The sequence below is a fragment of the Mirounga leonina genome, unplaced genomic scaffold, assembly GCF_011800145.1.
Source record: "Mirounga leonina isolate KUSES-001 unplaced genomic scaffold, KU_Mleo_1.0 Mir_91, whole genome shotgun sequence".
Taxonomy (NCBI): domain Eukaryota; kingdom Metazoa; phylum Chordata; class Mammalia; order Carnivora; family Phocidae; genus Mirounga; species Mirounga leonina.
Genome location: NW_023270839.1, coordinates 19,333,639 through 19,353,369, shown reverse-complemented (window position 1 = coordinate 19,353,369; position 19,731 = coordinate 19,333,639). Strand labels below are relative to the sequence as shown.

The 19,731-nt window shown below is 40.3% G+C and overlaps 1 protein-coding gene across 3 annotated transcripts in view; it reads left to right on the top strand.

The window, feature by feature from the left end:
* The window catches only part of ZNF106 (zinc finger protein 106), a 65,165-nt gene that overhangs the window by 26,882 nt on the left and 18,552 nt on the right, over positions 1-19,731 (top strand). Inside the window, exons 4-12 of one of the 3 annotated variants that reach the window (XM_034994626.1) lie at positions 3,528-3,728; positions 6,890-9,070; positions 10,279-10,912; positions 12,838-12,907; positions 14,259-14,413; positions 14,498-14,558; positions 15,242-15,379; positions 18,240-19,002; positions 19,358-19,413. In XM_034994626.1, coding sequence (XP_034850517.1) covers positions 3,528-3,728; positions 6,890-9,070; positions 10,279-10,912; positions 12,838-12,907; positions 14,259-14,413; positions 14,498-14,558; positions 15,242-15,379; positions 18,240-19,002; positions 19,358-19,413 — 4,259 coding nt within the window. Of the gene's footprint in view, positions 1-3,527; positions 3,729-6,889; positions 9,071-10,278; positions 10,913-12,837; positions 12,908-14,258; positions 14,414-14,497; positions 14,559-15,037; positions 15,380-18,239; positions 19,003-19,357; positions 19,414-19,731 lie in introns of all 3 variants that reach the window. The other 2 variants (XM_034994625.1, XM_034994627.1) reach the window with 2 other exon arrangements.

Sequence of the window (19,731 nt, the reverse complement as noted above, 5' to 3'; positions counted from 1 at the left end):
CTTCCACACATGAGAGGAAATTGTGTGGTAACAGGATGAAGTTAATTTGGGCCCTCCTTTAAATGTCCCAAGGACAGTTTTTGCCTTTATTAGTCAAGAAGTGAAGTAGTACGTGTTCCCCAGCAGTTACTTTATATAGTTATACAAAGTAGTAAGTGTTTTAACTGGTTATTGATAGAGAATTGGAAAATAGCATCATTAAAATATTATTTAATTTGCCATTAAGTTTTTAAATACGTGGTTTCCCTAACATCATATGTAGAAGCATGAATGCCTCTTGTATGTAAAACGGGTAATATGCTTTCCTGCAGACACAGACACACTCGCATTTTTAAGAGATGTGGTTGTCCTAACCCATTCTTTCCCTAGATAAATGTGGATCCTCTCTTTTCTCATTTTGACATTTCTTTTTTTTTTTAATTTTTTTTAATTTATTTATTTGAGAGAGTGAGAGACAGAGAGAGAAGGAGCAGGGGGAGGGGCAGAGGGCGAGGGAGAAGCGGACTCCCCGCTGAGCAGGGAGCCAGACGTGGGGCTCAATCCTGGGACTCCAGGATCATGACCTGAGCCAAAGGCAGACACTTAACCAGCTGAGCCACCCAGGCACCCCTCATTTTGAAGTTTCTTGTAAAGATTCTCTCTCTCTCTTTAAACTAGAATTCATTTATAGGAAAAATTTTAGGAATTTTTGGTTTTGGAGAGTTTGTTTTTAGTGCTTTTTTGTTACACTTATTGCCTCTACCCTTGTGGGCAGGATCTCTTTAGGTGTTTTTCTATTAAATATAACTTTAGAACTATGGTTAATACCCTTTCTTAGAAGGAACGCACATATGTTCTAAAAATCTGTGTTTGAGTATTTGTTACATATCCAACATATGCCTGTGCTTTGGAGATTGCAAAGTGTGTGGGTTTATGATTATGGATATTTATTTTTAACAGAGTTAAATACTGTCTACACTGCGTTCCTTAATATTTTAAACAGTGTGGTCTTCCAGTTATATCTGTAAAGAGAGGGTTCTTAATAGCTTGAACATGAGAAAAATTCTCAGCATTTTAGAAGTAAGGGTATAAGCAGAAGTTTTATTTAAGAATGCCTTTAGGAAAGATATCCTTGGTATTACAATATACAGTTTAGTGTTCTATAAGTTTTATGTAGAAAAGTGGACTAAAACATTTTCCCTAGTTTTAGAGAATTTAAAGCTCAAAAGATTTTCTAACCAGAAAATTCAGTTGATTTGAATTTTCTTTTTAACTTTATGTTTTAAATTAAAAAAAATTTTTTTAACTGAAGTATAGTTGACACACAGTGTTACATTAGTTTTGGGAGTAAGACATCATGATGCAACACCTCTGTGCTCACCACAAGTATGATTCGAATTTTTATGATAGTGTAAATTATGTATTCTAGGTTAGTTGCAGTTTTCAGACTCTTCCAATGCTGGACAGATTTATGCTTACATATTTTTAGCTTCTTTTTGTGTTGCCATGAGAAAAGGCTTGATTTCTGCTACAAGTTAACACTTTGTATGAGCTACCATAATTTTGAGAGAAGAGTAGGGGTATCCGTGGCAAACTTGAGGAATTTGAGGATTATACTTTAGTGGAAAATGCTCAGTGAAAGAATAGATTTAAGCTTTTGGGGAATTAGAATATTGATATACAGGATAATAAGGTAATGAGATTTTTCAGGGAACCTGGTCAGAACTCATTAAAATGAATCTTAATGTCAGAGACTGTATTGTGTCCAGAGCATTTGAGGTTACAGAGTTCAAAAAAGGTAAAAACTTAGGAATTTTCTCCATTTTTCTGAGGTGTTTTCCATAATTCTTACAAGGGGAAAAACTTTTAGTTTACTGGGCATTATTTCTACTTTGTCATGCTAGACAACTGTAACCATATAGTTAGCATGATGCCCAGAATTTATTAGGTATTCCGCAAGGTTTTTTTTTTTTTTAATGAATGTTCAGGTGGTCTGTAATAGAAACCATCTTTTGGTAAATGAAGTGCTCAGTTTTGAGGTTCTCTTCTGGTTAATTGATATGAATTCCACCCTGTCTTTATAGATATATGTGAGGGGAGGATGGAACAGTGTTGTGCATGTGTGTATGTGTGTCTTTCTGCCTGTCTTATAAGACAGGATGTATTTTTGTGGGTTTTTTTTTTGTTTTGTTTTGTTTTTAAGATTGGCATAGAGAATTTTATCAGTGGAGAAAGCACCAACTTAAATCTACATAACTACCCTTACCATTGCTTTCCTTGCTTTTCCTGGTTACCTCCCATAACTGTTCCTCCTTCCTGCTTTTCTTTCTTTTGCCGTTAGCTGAAGATGGTATTTAAGCTGGTGGCTTAGGTTACCTAGGAGAGTCACTCATTTTTCCTGGGTGTCTCTCATGTATACCTGGGATATGCATGGTAATAAGCTTCTGTTTGTAAAATAAATAAATGAATGAATGGATAATAGAGATTGGCATAGGAAAATATGCAAAAATATCACTAGTGTAAACCCAAGACAAGTGATACAGAGTTAAGCCCGTTGAGCCATTATTGAATAGCTATTACTCTCCATTCATTACATTTGTGGCCATGGTGTTCAGATGTTTCTCATCAGTGGCTACATAGACAGCTGAACCAATCAAGGGATTTCAGGAAGCTAAAAAAGCTGTTAAATTATTCATCCACTACAGCTCTGGGTGTTGGTTCAAGGTTTTGGTTTCTTAAACTGGCCAAGTATGAGATTTACCATTGACTGCGTAAAGTAAGAGGAAAAAAACCTGCTCAATTTCTTTCTGAACTAAGAACCTGGCTTCACTTCTCTCCAAACTTGCGTTTTCTGAAACTTGAGAAAAACCATTTGCCTAGCACAGCTGTTAACTTCCTACAACTGAAATGCTTTCCATTCCCTTTTAAATAAGCCCTTCTGAAGCAGAATGTAGGTCACATGTATCATCCAGACCAAAAAAGTTTGCTGAGACTACTCCTATCCTTTGCCCTGGGGTCCGGAATCTTCACATTCCAGGCAGAGCTCCCGCTGTTCCGATTTAGCTACCACATTGGGATTGGCTAGGCTGCCTGCTCTTTTCTCCACCCCTTAACTCTCCCTGGGAGAAAGCTCTTGAGCCTGAGATAAAATGTTCGCGCTGTGACCAGGCTCCTGAGTGCCCCTGGCACCATGGGTGTGCTCTAGAGCAACTTTTGTTTGCTCTGAGCCCCCTGCCCTGCCTCCCCTTTCACCATGTTTCCTCTGGCAAGATTTTAAGTACAGCAATTCAAGAAGATTTCTCCTCCTAAACTATATTATTCTGAAGTGTACTGCCTCTTGATTGCTGGAAAAGAATCTTAAAATCATTTCAAAAATAACTTTAGAACAAACTTACTAAAAGTGATGAAAGGAGCATTGAAGTTGATTAGCACTAATCTTTCACTGTGCCAAAGTGTGCAGCGTTTTTCAGAGGAAACCGGAAGAGATCTGTTGAGTGTGCCATGCCAGTGGGGAGAATTGAATGTCCCTCATCTCCCTCTTTCCCTAGGGACAGTAGTCATGAGTGCCGAGTGTGCGGGGTCACAGAAGTGGGTCTTTCTGCATATGCAAAGCACATTTCTAGCCAGTTGCACAAAGATAATGTTGATGCCCAGGAAAGAGAAGACGATGGAAAGGGAGAAGAAGAGGAAGAAGATTATTTCGACAAGGAACTCGTTCAATTAATAAAACAAAGGAAAGAACAAAGTCGGTAAGTAATGATTTTGGTTTTTAAAAAGGCTGTCTAAAATAAAATATAATAGAGAATACATTTTCCATTTCTATACTTTTTAGCCTGTAGCTTTCAGACTTACCTTCATGGCAAAGGTTAGCTTGAGGTTGCTTTCTTACGCATAAAAGGTGATTGGAATCCTTCTTTGAGCTACTATACTATCTGTATTAAAAAAAAAACAAACAACTCAGTATTGTTTCTATAAAAATTATCTGTAGGTGCTACATATCTGAAATTTTTCCTATGTTGATAACCGTGTTTAGAACTGTTTTTATTGGTTCCAATTTCTTTTGGACACCAGTGAATTGTTTTATTTGGTATCCAGAATTTCTAGTGGAAAGGTATTAGTGTAAAAGCTTCTTCTTTTAAGTATTTCTTATTATATCCATTAGGTAAAAATACTTTGCCTGATATGAATTAACATGGTGCTTCTACCAAATTTGATTCATCCTTCATTATTTAGTGCTTCAGTAAATATTTATTGAATAAATTTGTATTGTAAGTTTGACATTGTCAAGATCAATATAAGTTTTCCAGCTTATACTCTATAATTTGACACCTACATCTATAATTCAGGTATTAGGCTTTTGTATTTTTGCATTACTGAGTTGTGGTCTAAAGAGTTTAATTCATGAAGCAGAAATTTTCAGATTTCTCTTTCTTTTCGGGTAAGAGATCCGGTTAAGAGGCTGGGTAATTTTTTCAAGTCTTGGAGTATAAGGAGAAACATTACAATTCTAAAATAAAATTTTAAAGATTCTTCTTGAATACTAGTTATACTTGGTATGCATTTCATTTTTAGTTAGAGGTTTAGTGTAAAAAGGAAGTAGCTTTCACTGTACATGCTGCAAGTGTTCTGAACAAGTCCTTGAAGGAGACTTTCTTAGTCTTAAAACATCAGTAGCAGCATGGTTCTTAAACCCGTTTAGTTGCTTAGTCCTTCAAATGACATTGTTACTACTATCAGTATAGCTATAGTTTACTCTTGTTTTAAGGGCGTTGAAGTCTCTAGGAGATTAACGTTTATTTTTTTCTTACACACTTGTGCCATTATTAGCTTATCTGTATAGATGATTAAATATTGAGTCAGAAGGTAAAAGAGCTTCTCAGTAAATTAGACATTCATATCATAGTTAATATTCTTTGAATATTCTGATATGCTACTTTGGTGATTTATATATAGTCTTATTTTTTTAGGAAGTTTTTTTCTTCTTTCCTTCATGAGGTTTTTAATTTACATTGCTTTTTCTGGGCTATGGATTTGGCTGCATACTGTTGGCCCCTTGATCTAGCTAATTCAGGGTGATCTAGGAATTCTACTTTGTGACAGATTTATTGCCCGATTCTCCCATTTCTGGATCCCATTAGTGTTGCCGAGTCAGATCCAAGAATCTCCTTGGATGTCAAAAGTTGTATACTGCCTAGAAACAAAAGATAAAAACAGTTTGGTCACTGGTGTTACAAAAATCCTGCACATGTTTGTAGTAACACTTGTCACTTGGGGACTTAGGATCTCCGGTTTAGAAGTGGTTGTAATTCATAATGTAAGTAGATGTTTGAACTTTCAGGTAAATTAACTTTCAGTTCCATCTTGTTGAAAAAGGAAGAAATTCCAAATTTCCAAAATCTTAGACACATTTGAAACTTTTTTAGAGTTTTTAGAAACTGAGTTTAAGTCAGATTTAGAGGAGGGAGCCCAACAGCAAAAACTTCGTTGGGGGATTTTCAGTCTCTCAAAGCCCCAGCGGTGAAGAGTGTAGATGCTAGAGTCACACTGCCGAGGTTCACGTCTCTGCTGTACCACTCTGGCTGTCTTACTCTAGGCAAGTGACTCAGTCTCTCCAGTCCTCAGTTTCCTCATCCAAAAGGTAGGAATAAGAAGAAGATTGCTTCAGGGCTGTGAAAACTAAATGAGATAGTCTATATAAAGTGCCTCAAATGCCTGACAGTAGGTACTCAGTACGTTCTGGCTAGTATGACTCCGTGTTTCGAGCACCTGTGGCACGTTAAGCACAATGCCAGGCACACTACAGGCAGTTTGTAGAGGAAAGTGGTTTTGCACCTATTTCTGTGATGTTGACTTAGGTTTACCCACATGTCTGTGGGCTCCATGGCTAACACGAATAGTTGAAACAGCTGTAGCTTTACAAAAGCCTCCAGCTCGCGGAGCTCCTTGTAGCTTTATAAAAGCCTCCAGCTCGGGTGCCTGGGTGGCTCAGTCATTAAGCGTCTGCCTTCAGCTCAGGTCATGATCTCAGGGTCCTGGGATCGAGTCCCGCATCGGGCTCCCGGCTCGGCAGGAAGCCTGCTTCTCCCTCTCCCACTCCCCCTGCTTGTGTTCCTGCTCTCGCTATCTCTCTCTCTGTCAAATAAATAAATAAAATTAAAAAAAAAAAAAAGCCTCCAGCTCGCGGAGCTCCTTGTAGCTTTATAAAAGCCTCCAGCTCGCGGAGCTCCTTGTAGCTAGCCCTGATTGCAGGTGCTGCTTATTCGGTGTGTGCTATTTTACTCCTGTGTGTGATCTCACTTTCTCAGCTAGGCTGTAAGCCTTTCAGGAACGGGCACTGTACATAAAAGTTCTCTCTCACCACAGTCATTGGATGTGTGCCTGATAAAAGTGTTTATTAATGCAGGTGCTGATGCAAAGTGAAATCTTAGTGTTTAAAATAGGTTAAGAAACTGGGTTTTTGAGAAAGAACCTACAACTGGAAAAATCCACAGTATTAAGAGCTGCTGAACTTAAGTTGTATTAACTATGATAGCTAGCCAAAGCTACAAAATATAATTGTGCTTTTCAAATAGGTGCATAATGTAAAAACAATAATTGGATGATAGGGACAAAAGTCCCGGAACTTGCTAAGAAAAATAGGAGCAGGAAAAGGTGGATAGTATAAATGTGTTAATTTTTAATATTTCTGAGGTGGTAGCAGAATGAAGATATTGTTTAATGTCTAAATCAATTGTGAAATATAAGTTGAGCTATATTAAAGATAGGAAAGCAGCCACTATTAGAAATAAAAATAGACTCTATTATATATTTTGAGTAACTGAGGAGATAGGTAGTGGGAAGTTTGATGCGCTCTGCCTGTGAAGCATGATAATTTCTTTACATCTCTAATGGAAAACTGCTCTTCTTCCAGACAAGATGAACCTTCCAATAGCAGCCAAGAAATAAACTCTGATGACAGGCGACCCCAATGGAGACGAGAAGACCGAATCCCTTACCAAGACAGAGAGAGCTGCAGTCAGCCAGCGTGGCATCATCGTGGACCTCCTCAGCGAGACTGGAAGTGGGAGAAAGATGGCTTTAATAATAACAGGAAAAACAACTTTGCACATTCTTTGAGGAATAACGGTGGACCAAGAGGATGTTCCGGGTGGCACAAGGGCGTTGCAGGAGGCTCCTCGACTTGGTTTCACAACCATAGCAATTCTGGAGGTGGTTGGCATTCAAAGAGTGGTGCAGTAGATTGGAATCCTAATGGTACAGGAAGGAATTCCAGTTGGCATTCTGAAGGAACAGGTGCCTTTTCCAGTTGGCATATGAACAGCAGTAACGGAAACTGGAAATCCAGTGTCCGTAGTACAAATAGTTGGAATTACAGTGGCCCCGGAGACAAATTTCAACCAGGCAGAAACAGAAATTCTAACTGTCAGATGGACGACCTGACTATGCTGTGGAACAAGAAATCTAAGCCAAACAAATACAATCAAGAGAGATACAGTTGGCAGCGGCAAGAAAGTGACCAAGTTGGTACGGCTGCCACGTATAGAGGTCCTTCTGAAGGATTTACAGGTGATAAATTTCCTTCAGAGGGCTTACTTAACTTCAATTTTGAGCAGCTGGAAAGCAAAACTACCAAGCAGACAGATCCCATAGCTTCCAAAATGGGTGGGAAGAATGGCAGTGTAGCGAGGGACAAGCTCCATCGCTGGACTCCTTACCCTTCCCAGAAGACTCTGGATTTACAATCAGGAATGAAGGAAGTCACTGGTAACAAGTCAGAAATGATAGATAAGCCTTTCTTTGACTTCAGCTTGACAACCGCAGCAACACCAGAGCCCCAGATTGATGAAACAAATAATTCCCCAACGCTGAAAACACAGAAAGAAACACATGGTGGATCTCTTACTCACAAAGCCCCTTCTGACTGCACTGCTTCTTACGAGGCGGTGAGAGATTGCCCTGTTACAGAAAAGCACGAACAAGAGCTTCACTTAAGTAAGATGCCATCCTTAAAATCCCCACTCCTTCCAATTCCAGTCACCAAGTCAGTTCCTCAAAAGCCAGATTTAAAGAATCCCTCAAAAAACACCAGAACAAATTCTTTTTTTCCTGGAGAACACTCAAATCCCTTGAACAAACCTGCTGTGGAAGACAGTCATGGGTCTCATGTAACCAAATTGCGAAGTTCATGTCCTCATGTTTTAAAAGGGAATAAAAGTACATTTGGCACTCAGAGAGAACCTGATGAGAATTTCAGCGATACATTACAAAAAGCCAAAGAGGTGCTACAGTGTCATGAATCATTGCAAAATCCACTTCTTGGCACTTCTAAAAAGACCAGGAACTTTGCAAAAGCAAGTAGGAATGTAGAAGAGTCTGAAAAAGGATCTTTGAAGATAGAGTTTCAGGTACACACGTTAGAAGATGAAAGCGATGGGGAGCTCTCTGACACGGAAAAGCGAGGATCAAAAATTGGGACCCTGGGCTCTGCCACCACAGAAATGTTATCCTGCAGCACGCACCTCGCTGACGAGAAAGAGGGGGATGACCAAAACCTGAAAACATGTAGAAAACTCTCCACTAATGCATGTAATTCAACAGTTCATCAGAAAGAACCTGAGATGCAGATGACCTCTGCGGCCAGTCCACCCTCTGGCTTACTGCTAGACTTGAAAACTTCTCTAGAAGATGCACAGGTGGATGACCCTGTTAAATCTCATGTATCTTACGAAACAGAAGGTTTTGAGAGCGCTAGCTTGGATGCAGAGCTTCAGAAAAACGATCTAGGTCAGTCCTCAGGCCCTCTTCTGCCTGAACTCAGTAAGCTTGGCTTTCCTGCCTCTCTCCAGAGAGATCTAACCCGGCACATTAGTTTGAAGAGCAAAACTGGAGCACACCTTCCCGAGCCAAATCTCAATAGTGCTCGCCGCATTCGCAATATTAGTGGTCATCGAAAGGGTGAGACAGAGAAGGAATCTGGGCTCAAGCCAACCCTTCGACAGATTCTAAATGCATCTCGGAGAAATGTCAACTGGGAACAAGTCATCCAGCAAGTAACCAAGAAAAAGCAAGAGCTAGGCAAAGGCTTGCCCAGGTGTGTACCTCTTTTTAGTATCCCATTTCTCTGTCTTTTAAACTTACCCTTTGACCCTGGTCAGGAGAATTCTGGTTAATTAAATGTTTGTAAGAAATATATGTTGTAGATGTCTGGTTTAAATAGCAAAGAGTGACTGCTACCCTATAACAAATGCAGTAGAGTGTCTCCTGACAGGGAATTCAGGTTGCAAAGAAGCACGTCAGCCTCTAAAAAATGAGGCGGGGGGGCGCCTGGGTGGCTCAGATGGTTAAGCGTCTGCCTTCGGCTCAGGTCATGATCCTAGGGTCCTGGGATCGAGTCCCGCATCAGGCTCCCTGCTCCTTGGGAGCCTGCTTCTCTCTCTCTCATGAATAAATAAATAAATAAAATCTTTAAAAAAAAAAAAAAGAAATGAGACGGGGACGTAGAAAAAGATGATCAGAAATCCATCACTTTAGTTATAGGGGCCAGAAAGTGACAGCATGAAAAAGTGTATCTATAGATCTGTATCTATCTCTAGATCTTAATGAGCAGTACAGTTTTTAAGTGTCACTGCTCTTACTACCTTTTACTCAGAACCTATAAATAGTTACCCTTCTGTATATACTCTGGGCATTGTATTCATGATCACAAAATACTTTCTCTTAAGTCCTTGTGTGGCATTTTGGCTATTCATCTTAGGTTGAGGTGCTAAACTTCTCTGGATGGGAAAGCAGCATTCAACATAGGTTTGCTATGTGAAAATCAACCTGCTGTATTATTATCAATTGTATGGCCCTTCAGGCTTAAATTTTTATCCTTGTTGAAATAGCATATTTATTGTGCACCCTTTTCCATCCCTTGAATATTGAGATTACAAAGTTCTTGTTCTTAGCCTCATGCCTGGCACTTATGAATGCTCAGTAAATATTTTTGTTTGGTTGGTTTGGATTTGTGTGCTGTTTAAAAATTATTTGTTGTTGGTTTGGAAAAGCTCCATACTAATAAAACTCTCAATATTCACTTCCTCAAATGTATTCTCATAACTGTGCACAAATCTCTAATTTAGTACTTGTTACATGATAGTACTTACAGATGGTTATTTACTTTGTGTCTGGAATACTTACTAGACTGTGAGCTTCTTGAGGGCAGAAACCATCTTACTTATATTTGTAATCTCATTAAGTGGTGCCCCCTCTTCCCTACCCAAGTCTGATTTATGGCTTTTTTCTTTGTTTTTTCTTAAGGTTTGGCATAGAAATGGTGCCTTTGGTTCAAAATGAACAAGAGGTCTTGGATTTGGATGGGGAGCCTGATCTGTCCAATCTAGAAGGATTCCAGTGGGAGGGTATTTCCATTTCTTCATCTCCTGGATTGGCAAGGAAGCGAAGCCTTTCTGAGAGCAGTGTGATCATGGACAGGGCTCCTTCTGTGTATAGCTTCTTCAGTGAGGAAGGTACAGGCAAAGAAAATGAGCCCCAGCAGATTTTTTCACCTAGTAACTCATTGAGGGCTGCACAGAGTCAGACAACGACCCTGGGCCTTAAGCAGGAAGTGACACCTCTCGCTGCCTCCCTGAGAACAGGTGAAAGGGCTGAAAATGTTGCTAGTCAAAGGCGACACAGTGCACAGTTGTCCACTGACCGAACGATACCTTTGATGCACTTGGCCAAAGACCTGAACAACCAGGAGAGTTCTACGCCATCTTCAGAGAACCAGAATACCCAGGAAAGTAATGGCGAAGGAAACTCTTTATCATCAAATACATCCCCAGCCCTCGGAATCTCCAGTCTGGCAGACGCAGCCACAGACAGTAGCTGCACCTCTGGTGCCGAACAAAACGACAGCCAGAGTGTGCGGAAGAAACGCAGAGCCACTGGGGTGAGTATAATTGCCCACGCTTGTTGTAGGACATTTCACGTGGTGGCTTGGCTGTTGGAAGAAGGATGTAACTGTTTGTTTGTTTGTTTGTTTTTTAAGATTTTATTTATTTGAGAGAGAGAATGAGACAGAGAGAGAGAGCATGAGATGGGGGAGGATGAGGGAGAAGCAGACTCCCCGCTGAGCAGGGAGCCCGATGCGGGACTCGATCTTGGGACTCCAGGATCATGACCTGAGCCGAAGGCAGTCGCTTAACCAACTGAGCCACCCAGGCACCCAGGATGTAACTGTTTAATTGCTTCTGGGTAGCTGGGGTTCTGCTGCTTCCTACTCTGAAATAGGTTTGTGAGGCTCTTACTGTCATATTCTTATCCTCTTGGTTTCTTTCGCTGAGTAATTCTCCTAAGTTAGATGTAATTGAATATGAATGTACAGTACTAGGAAAATATGAAGTCATCTCTAAAACTAGTCTCCAAGCCAGTGATTCTTTGTATCACCTTACCAAGGAGTAAGACACATCTTTAGCTGTAACTCTATCTCTTTTCACCATGCATTCTGTACTGCTACTGAAGAAAGGCACTCTAGTGTTGCATTGGTAGGGCGTGAATGCTTGTTAGACCCAGGACCGCTGGGCTCAACGCTAAGGTAGTTTTAATACTACTGGAGTGCATCTATGTGAACATAGTCTTAGAAATATTTTTAGTCTCTGTTACTCAGTGTTTTGTACCTCAGTTACCCAGCTTGGCCCTTTCAGAATCCGTTCCTGCACTGACACCACTTCTCTTCTGGTATCTCTGTTGCTAATACTGCCTAGCCCTCTCAGGAACCCTTTCTGAAAAGAAAGAGTTGTTGGTAGTGATATAGTCTGGAATGTGACACTGTGAGAAAATGGGCTGTGTCCTTTATTTATTTATTTTTATTTTTAAATTTAATTTTTACTTTTTTCACCTTCCATTTTTTTATACTTGCTTTTCCCCCCCATTTTTTGATTTAAAATCAATTAATTAATATAATGTATTACTGGTTTCAGAGGTAGAGGTCAGTGATTCATCAGTCTTATATAATACCCAGTGCTCATTACATCACGTGCCCTCCTTAATGGGGCTGTGTTCATTAATACTGAGGCAATAAAGCAGAGTAGTTAAGGGCTTGGCTTGTAGACCTGGGTTCAAATTCCAGCTTTGCTCCTTTGAGTTGGATACTGTAGTGGATATTGTTGGATGAAAGTTTGTCCTGTAACAAAGCTCATATCTAGGGGCTTGTCTCAAAGACTGTTCAGCTTTTTGTTGTAAAGGTTTTGTTGTGAAGATTTCCTAGTAAAGTAGAAACTATGCCACGGTGAAATCAGGTATATGCATTACTGGCTTTGTCCATACTTCTAACTATGCCTTGCTTTACCAACGTGAAATGCTTTGCCTTAGCCCCAGTGCTTCACCACCTCTAGGATGCTAGGAAGGTACTTGACCTCAAATTCTGTTCTGGGTTTTTTTTGTTTGTTTTTTAAAGATTTTAATTTATTTAAGGGAGGGAGAGAGAGAGTGTGCATGAGCATGCACACGAGCATGCGCATGAGCAGGAGGGGCAGAGGGAGAAGGAGAGAGAATCTCAAGCAGACTCCATGCTGAGCTCGGAGCCCGATGCGGGGCTCAATCTCACGACACTTGAGATCATGACCTGAGCTGAAACCTAGAGGTGGATGCCTACCTGACTGTGCCACCCAGGCGCCCCTGTTTTATTTTTTTAATCCTATACATTCAGTTGATGTTTGAGTTCATACCTTGTGCATGAGATTCCTAGTATCCTGTTAGAGATGGCAGCAATAGTGAAGAATAATGTACAGTGGTCTTAGAATTGATTCGGTTTTTCCCTTCCTGGGTAATGGCCTTTACACATTCAATATTACTCAGTTTTCTTTCTCTTCTCAGGATGGATCTTCTCCCGAACTCCCAAGTCTTGAGAGAAAAAACAAAAGAAGGAAAATTAAAGGAAAGAAAGGTATAGTGCAAAATATTCTGACAGAAAGAAATTGTTCTTATAGCAATTCAGCCTTTTTTACAACTGGACACAGAGTATTGCTTGTGGTTATCAAACACTGATCCCCCATTTATTCTTATTTTTTGACATTTTTGTTGTCTTGCTTAAGGGCATAGAAAAGTTTGATTTTTCTACCATATCCAGTGCAGCTACAGAAGAAATGTTTGATGCCACATAGACCCATAAGCTAAAGTTAATATGCATCTTGGACAAATTGAGTTCAGTATAAAGTCAGAAAGTCTCATTGGTCCTTTTCAGTGATGAAGAGGAATAGGCCATTTAGTAAAGATTTTGTCTCTGTTGGTTTTTTATAGCCATTTCTCTCAATTGCCATTTCTGAGGTATCTTTGTTGCTTCTCTTACTTGAATTGAGGGAAGTTGTTAGAGTCGCTCCCTCATGATACACTTCTGTGATTCTTGCTTTCCACTGACTCTGAACCCTTTCTGGTGTAAGGGCTAGTGTGGGAAGTGATTGGATGAACCTTGGGGTGGTTGGATGTGATGGATAAGGTAAGTGTCGAGGATGACCCCAGTTTCTGGCTGAGGCATCTTTGGGGTGTTGGTATCATTTGTAGAGCTAGAAAACTCCATGAGAGGAACAAGTTGAGGGTAGAGGAAGATGAGGAGTTCCTTTTTGGATCCTTTGAGTTAAAGGATCTTAGAGATACCTCAGTAAAGATATCAAGGTAGTAGTTGGGTATGTGGATCTGGAGTTTAGGATAGAGATCTTGACTTACCGAATGGGAAAGAGACAAACATACATACACATGGTAGGACATTTTATTTAAAGTAATTTAAATGTACTATTTTGAAGCTATATTTTCTTCAGGAAGTTTTTGTCTGACAAAGCGAACTATTTTATATTAACTAAGAGACTAGAAAAATACAGATTGGGAAGAGAGTGCAAGCCATTCACATCTGAGGCCTAATCTAAGCAAAAACCATAGGTGAAGAGGGTGGTAGATAAAGGAAAAATGGGAAATGAAATGTACAGCAGTTGCTTTGCCTGGGACAAAGATTTCACTTGGAAGGGGAGTGGTGGAAGATGGTGACGAGGTAAGATGGGACCATGTGGCGACACACTTGTACCTATGAGCTACCTCCATCTTACCAGTTCTCACTTCTCGTTTAGCTCTGACATCAGTCTTAACTTAATACATCAGTGATTTGCGAGATTTGATGAGTCTCCAGTTGCCCTTTTGGAGAGAAAATAAAGGCTTCTAGAGAACTGATGTAGTTCCACCTTCTGAGGAGCTGTATTATCAAGAATTGTCTCCCGTATTAAACTGAGTCTTATGGTTTCTCTTGGCAGAACGTTCTCAGGTTGACCAGCTGCTGAATATTTCTTTAAGGGAGGAAGAACTGAGCAAATCATTGCAGTGCATGGATAACAACCTTCTGCAAGCCCGTGCAGCCCTGCAGACAGCATATGTTGAAGTTCAGAGGCTTCTTATGCTGAAGCAGCAGGTAACAGCGGACAGAACGTTTAATGAGAACGTGTCATCTCTAAAGTTGGACTTCAAAATGCTTAACCAATTACTTTATTTTTAGATAACTATGGAGATGAGTGCACTGAGGACCCACAGAATACAGATTCTACAGGGATTACAAGGTATTCAGAGAGCATCTGATGGATTGGATCCTCTGTAGCTTGTTTATTTCTTTGTTACTTATACAGGGGAATTGAAGTAATCATGAAGAGGTCATATGTTTTCTCTCCTGTCTCCTTGCTTTCATCCTTCTGTAGAAGAGCCTGTGAGACTGTAGGCCCCGAAAATGCTTAGCAACAGGGGCAGTATGTTACAGAAAGAGCCTTGGGTTCGGAATCAAAAGACCTGGGTTCAAATCTTGGCTCTTCCATTAGTAACTCTATGACTTTGGATAAGTCACTTAAAATTTAAAAATGGAATACTAATCCCTGTTCTGCCTGTGTCCTTGTTGGTCGTATAGATTTTATGACAACATATTTCGAAGAATTATCAGGGACTTCGGAATTCTCTTGTAATCTTTAAAAATACAAATTGGCTCTGAAATGAGTGACTTTTCAGAGAACATTTTTGCATTTGTACATACGTATGTTTCCCATTCTAGAAACATATGAACCTTCTGAGCGCCCAGACCAGGTTCCTTATAGCCTTCCACGAGAGCGAAGGAACAGTAGATCTCAGACATCTGCTGATGCCACCCTGCTGCCTACTCCCTTTTTCCCAGTTGTTCTGGAGCCTCCATCTTCCCACATGTCTCCATCATCCACTGGAGTCCCTCTCCAAGTAACCACGTCTCCTACTTTCCAAGCTCACGGCAGTGTTCCTGCTCCAGACTCTTCAATTCAGATTAAACAAGAACCCATGTCTCCTGAACACGACGAGGGTGTGACTGCTGTGTCACAAGGCTCTGCTGGCAATGTGTCCAAGGAATTACTGCAAGCTAATAGTATGTAAACCTTTCTGTGGGTTAGGGGCAGACTGGCAGTGGGTTTAGGGCAGTTTTAGGTCAGTGATGAAGTCATATTTGCCCCATTAAAACTAAAATTGATGGAATTAATTTTTCTTTAAGTTTCCTTCATTTAGGGAGGATTGTTTATTTTTGAGAGAGAGATTATGTGCACTTGTGGTGGGGGAGGTGCAGAGGGAGAGAGAATCTTAAACAAGCTCCACGCCCAGTGCAGAGCCTGACACGGGGCTCGATCTCATAACTGTGAGATAAGTACTTGAGCCGCAATCAAGAGTTCTGAGCTACCCAGGCGCCCCTACGAGGATTATTTAAATATCAGTAACTATTCCTCAATTTTCCCTAATCTAGGATTACTAAATTGACTTTGCATTAGCACCGAAAAGGTTCCATAATGAGGATTGGTGCAGAATGGTTTTATTTTTTAAAGATTTTTTATTTATTTATTTGGGGGAGAGAGAGAACATGAGAGGGGTAGGGTCAGAGGGAGAAGCAGACTCCCTGCTGAGCAGGGAGCCCGATGCGGGACTTGATCTCGGGACTCCAGGATCATGACCTGAGCCGAAGGCAGTCGCATAACCAACTGAGCCACCCAGGCGCCCCCAGAATTGTTTTTTTTGTGAGATAAGTGGAGTTGAAGTTACTCAGTCAACTTCCTAGATAAACTATATCCTCTGAATTTCTCAGCACTTAACTTTATCATTTAAAGGCAAGACAGGGGTGCCTGGGTGGCTCAGTTGGTTAAGCGACTGCCTTCAGCTCAGGTCATGATCCTGGAGTCCCGGGATTGAGTCCCACATCGGGCTCCCTGCTCAGCAGGGAGTCTGCTTCTCCCTCTGACCTTCCCCCTCTCATGTGCTCTCTCTCTCTCTCTCTCATTCTCGCTCTCTCAAATAAATAAAATCTTTAAAAATAAATAAATAAATAAAGGCAAGACAGGTTTAATATAAGCCTAAGAGGCAGGTGCCCATGATGAAAGGCAGAGGACACTGGGGCTGGAATCATCAGTAGGAACTTGAGTGGTTTTGAGAAATAGCCAGTTTTTACTCTCTTCATAAAGTAACACTCACCTGGTTACCATTTGAGAATAACTTCTAAGCTGTTTTAAACCTTACCCAAAGTTTGTGTAACTGTAATGGTATAAACTGGCATTGTGTGACCTAAACAAAAAAAGTCTGAAGAGGGGCGCCTCGGTGGCTCAGTCGTTGGGCGTCTGCCTTTGGCTTGGGTCATGATCCCAGAGTCCTGGGATCGAGCCCCGCATCGGGCTCCCTGCTCAGCGGGAAGCCTGCTTCTCCCTCTCCCACTCCCCCTGCTTCTGTTCCCTCTCTCACTGTCTCTCTCTGTCAAATAAATAAATAAAATCTTTAAAAAAAAAAAAAAGTCTGAAGAATTACCCTAGGTTTTGCTACCTGTTGCAACACTAATCTAGATATTTATCTCAAATGTATATTATCTTCCATCTTGAATTTTGTTGCTTTTCTGTGAATAGTATTCAATACTTTTTTAAAGACTGGTAAAGAAGTATTATAGTGACTTTTTAAGCTAATATTAGATTTCTTTCTCTGCAAAATAATTCGTGTTCACTGTAAAAAGATGGAAGACTGGGTGCCTGGGTGGCTCAGTCAGTAAGCATCTGCCTTTAGCTCAGGTCGTGATCCCAGGGTCCTGGGATCGAGTCCCGCATTGGGCTTCCTGCTCTGCGGGAAGCCTGCTTCTCCCTCTGCCTCTCTCTCTCATGAATAAATAAAATCTTTAAAAATGTAGATGTTATTTTGTTATATATTATTTCAGTCTTAAATTAGAAATGTGTGTTTACCCATAGACTTTATACAAAGAGAAAAATCATAGTCTGTTATATAACCTGACTTTTTTCCACTTGATACATCATGATCATTTTCCTGTGTCATAAAAATAATTCATCTGAAATATTTTAATTTTACTAGTTGAATAATACTTGAGAAGTTGCATTATATGGGTATGTTAATTTATAATCTTTGAATATTTGCTTTTTATCCTTTTTTTTTTTTTAGTATTCTGTATAACAGTACATTGTGTATGTCTTTGAGTATGTCTATGATTATTTTATCAGTTTAAATTCCTCCACATGAAATAACTAAGTCAAAGAAAATAGACATTTTTAAGTCAGCTGACTTTTTAACTACTGTTATGTAGCCAAACTGGATGATGTACCCATAATGGCATAGTGAAAACATCTAAGAAATAAAGGCAAAAGCACTTGAGCTGAGTATTTATTTATTTATTTATTTATTTATTTTTACTTTTTTTTTTTTTTTAAGATTTTATTTATTTATTCATGAGAGACAGAGAGAGAGAGAGAGAAGCAGAGGGAGAAGCAGGCTCCCAAGGATCAGGGAGCCCGATGTGGGACTCGATCCCAGGACCCTGGGATCATGACCTGAGCCGAAGGCAGACGCTTAACCATCTGAGCCACCCAGGTGCCCCGAGCTGAGTAGATATTTAAATGTCTACCAAGAATAAAACATGACGTTAAATATATGGACATGTCAAACAGGAAAGAAAGAAAAAAGATGGGTAGAAACAGTCTGTGCCCATAAAGAGCTTTTGTACAGCATAAGACATGCATGTTATTTGTGAGATCAGTGCAGGGCAAAGTGTAGTAAGTGCTGTCACAGAAATTTCTGTAGGTTGTGGGAAGCTGAGGGATGAGATAACCACTGTAACAGTTGTAGCTTTGTTCACATATCACTGAAAGGTCATTACTTGGTAGAGATTCGATCATTGATAAATAATGGCAGTTTGTGATGATAAACAGCAGACACAAAAGAAGATGCAATAATTTTTTTTCTTCCCAATTCAGGAGAGAACAGTGACAGTTGTCCAGTTTATCCAGTCATCACTGCAACATTGTCCTTATCAGAGGCCACAGAAAGTTTCCATGAGCCTAGCCAAGAACTGAAGTTTTCCATGGAGCAAGGAAATACCAGCAACAGAGGAAATGCCCCCTCTTCCCAACCAGCTGATCTTCATGAAGAGCTAGTCAGAGGCAACAGCGGGTCTGAGGCCTGTACCAGTTCCTTTCCAAGATTGTCGTTTGTTCCCGAAACCCCCTTAGAGAGGGACCCCCACTCTCCAGCGGACCAGCCTGAGCAGCAGGCAGAGTCTACCCTGACATCAGCTGAAACGCGGGGAAACAAGAAAAAGAAGAAACTTAGGAAGAAGAAAACGCTTCGGGCTGCTCATGTTCCCGAGAACAGTGACACTGAACAGGATGTATTTACTGCTAAACCTGTAAGGAAAGTAAAGACTGGAAAGTCAACTAAAGGGGGGAAGGTAACAACCTCCACCTGGGAAGATAGCAGAACTGGCCCGGAACAAGAGAGTGTCAGAGATGAGCCAGATAGTGACTCGTCTCTGGAAGTCCTAGAGATCCCTAACCCTCAATTGGAAGTGGTGGCCATTGATTCTTCTGAATCTGGAGAGGAGAAACCAGACAGTCCATCTAAAAAGGATATTTGGAACTCCACAGAGCAAAACTCATTAGAAACTTCTCGTTCTGGTTGTGATGAAGTTAGCTCTACCAGTGAGATTGGCACTCGTTATAAAGATGGTATCCCTGTAAGGTGAGGATGTTGTGCTGGTCTGATCAGAACAGCTTTCACCATTATTCTTTTCGTAAAAAATAGAACTTGTGGTTATGAATCAGTTTTTAAATGAATCAGATGTATAGAAAATCAGTAGAGATTATGGGTATGGAGGAATCAAACCTTGGCAATGGAGATTTTTCTGCTTTCTCATTTGTGTTGTAAATATTTACTGTACTTCTATTTCCTTTCATATAGAAATTTCAGATGGAAAAACTGATCTATCACTGCTGTGTTGCCCATTGTTTAGAACAATCTTTTGAGTCAGGAAAAATAAGTTTTATGGCCTGTCCTATTCACAGGTGCTAAAAAGACTTTTGTTATTATTTTGTAGTGTGGCAGAAACTCAGACTGTGATCTCCTCCATAAAAGGCTCAAAGAACTCTTCAGGTATTGGTTATTCAGCTTCATTTAAATTAACCACAGAAAAAAAGGCTTATAAATAGTAGAGCCAGGGTTTAAGTAAGCCTATAGAATGGGGTGAGGTGGGGTGACTGTCACCAGAAGGATTGCTTTGACCAGTAATTATGGTATCTGTAAATCCTAAATCCTGCCTTTTTAGTTTCTTATTCTCATCTGTCTTAGCTGTTCAACTAATGAGTATTAAGGTTTCATTGCCTCCCGGGGTTTTTGCTTTGAGAAGGAACTGCTTAAAGAATAGTGCCTTATTCAACAGAAGAACTGGCAGCAGAAGAGAGGATATAGAGA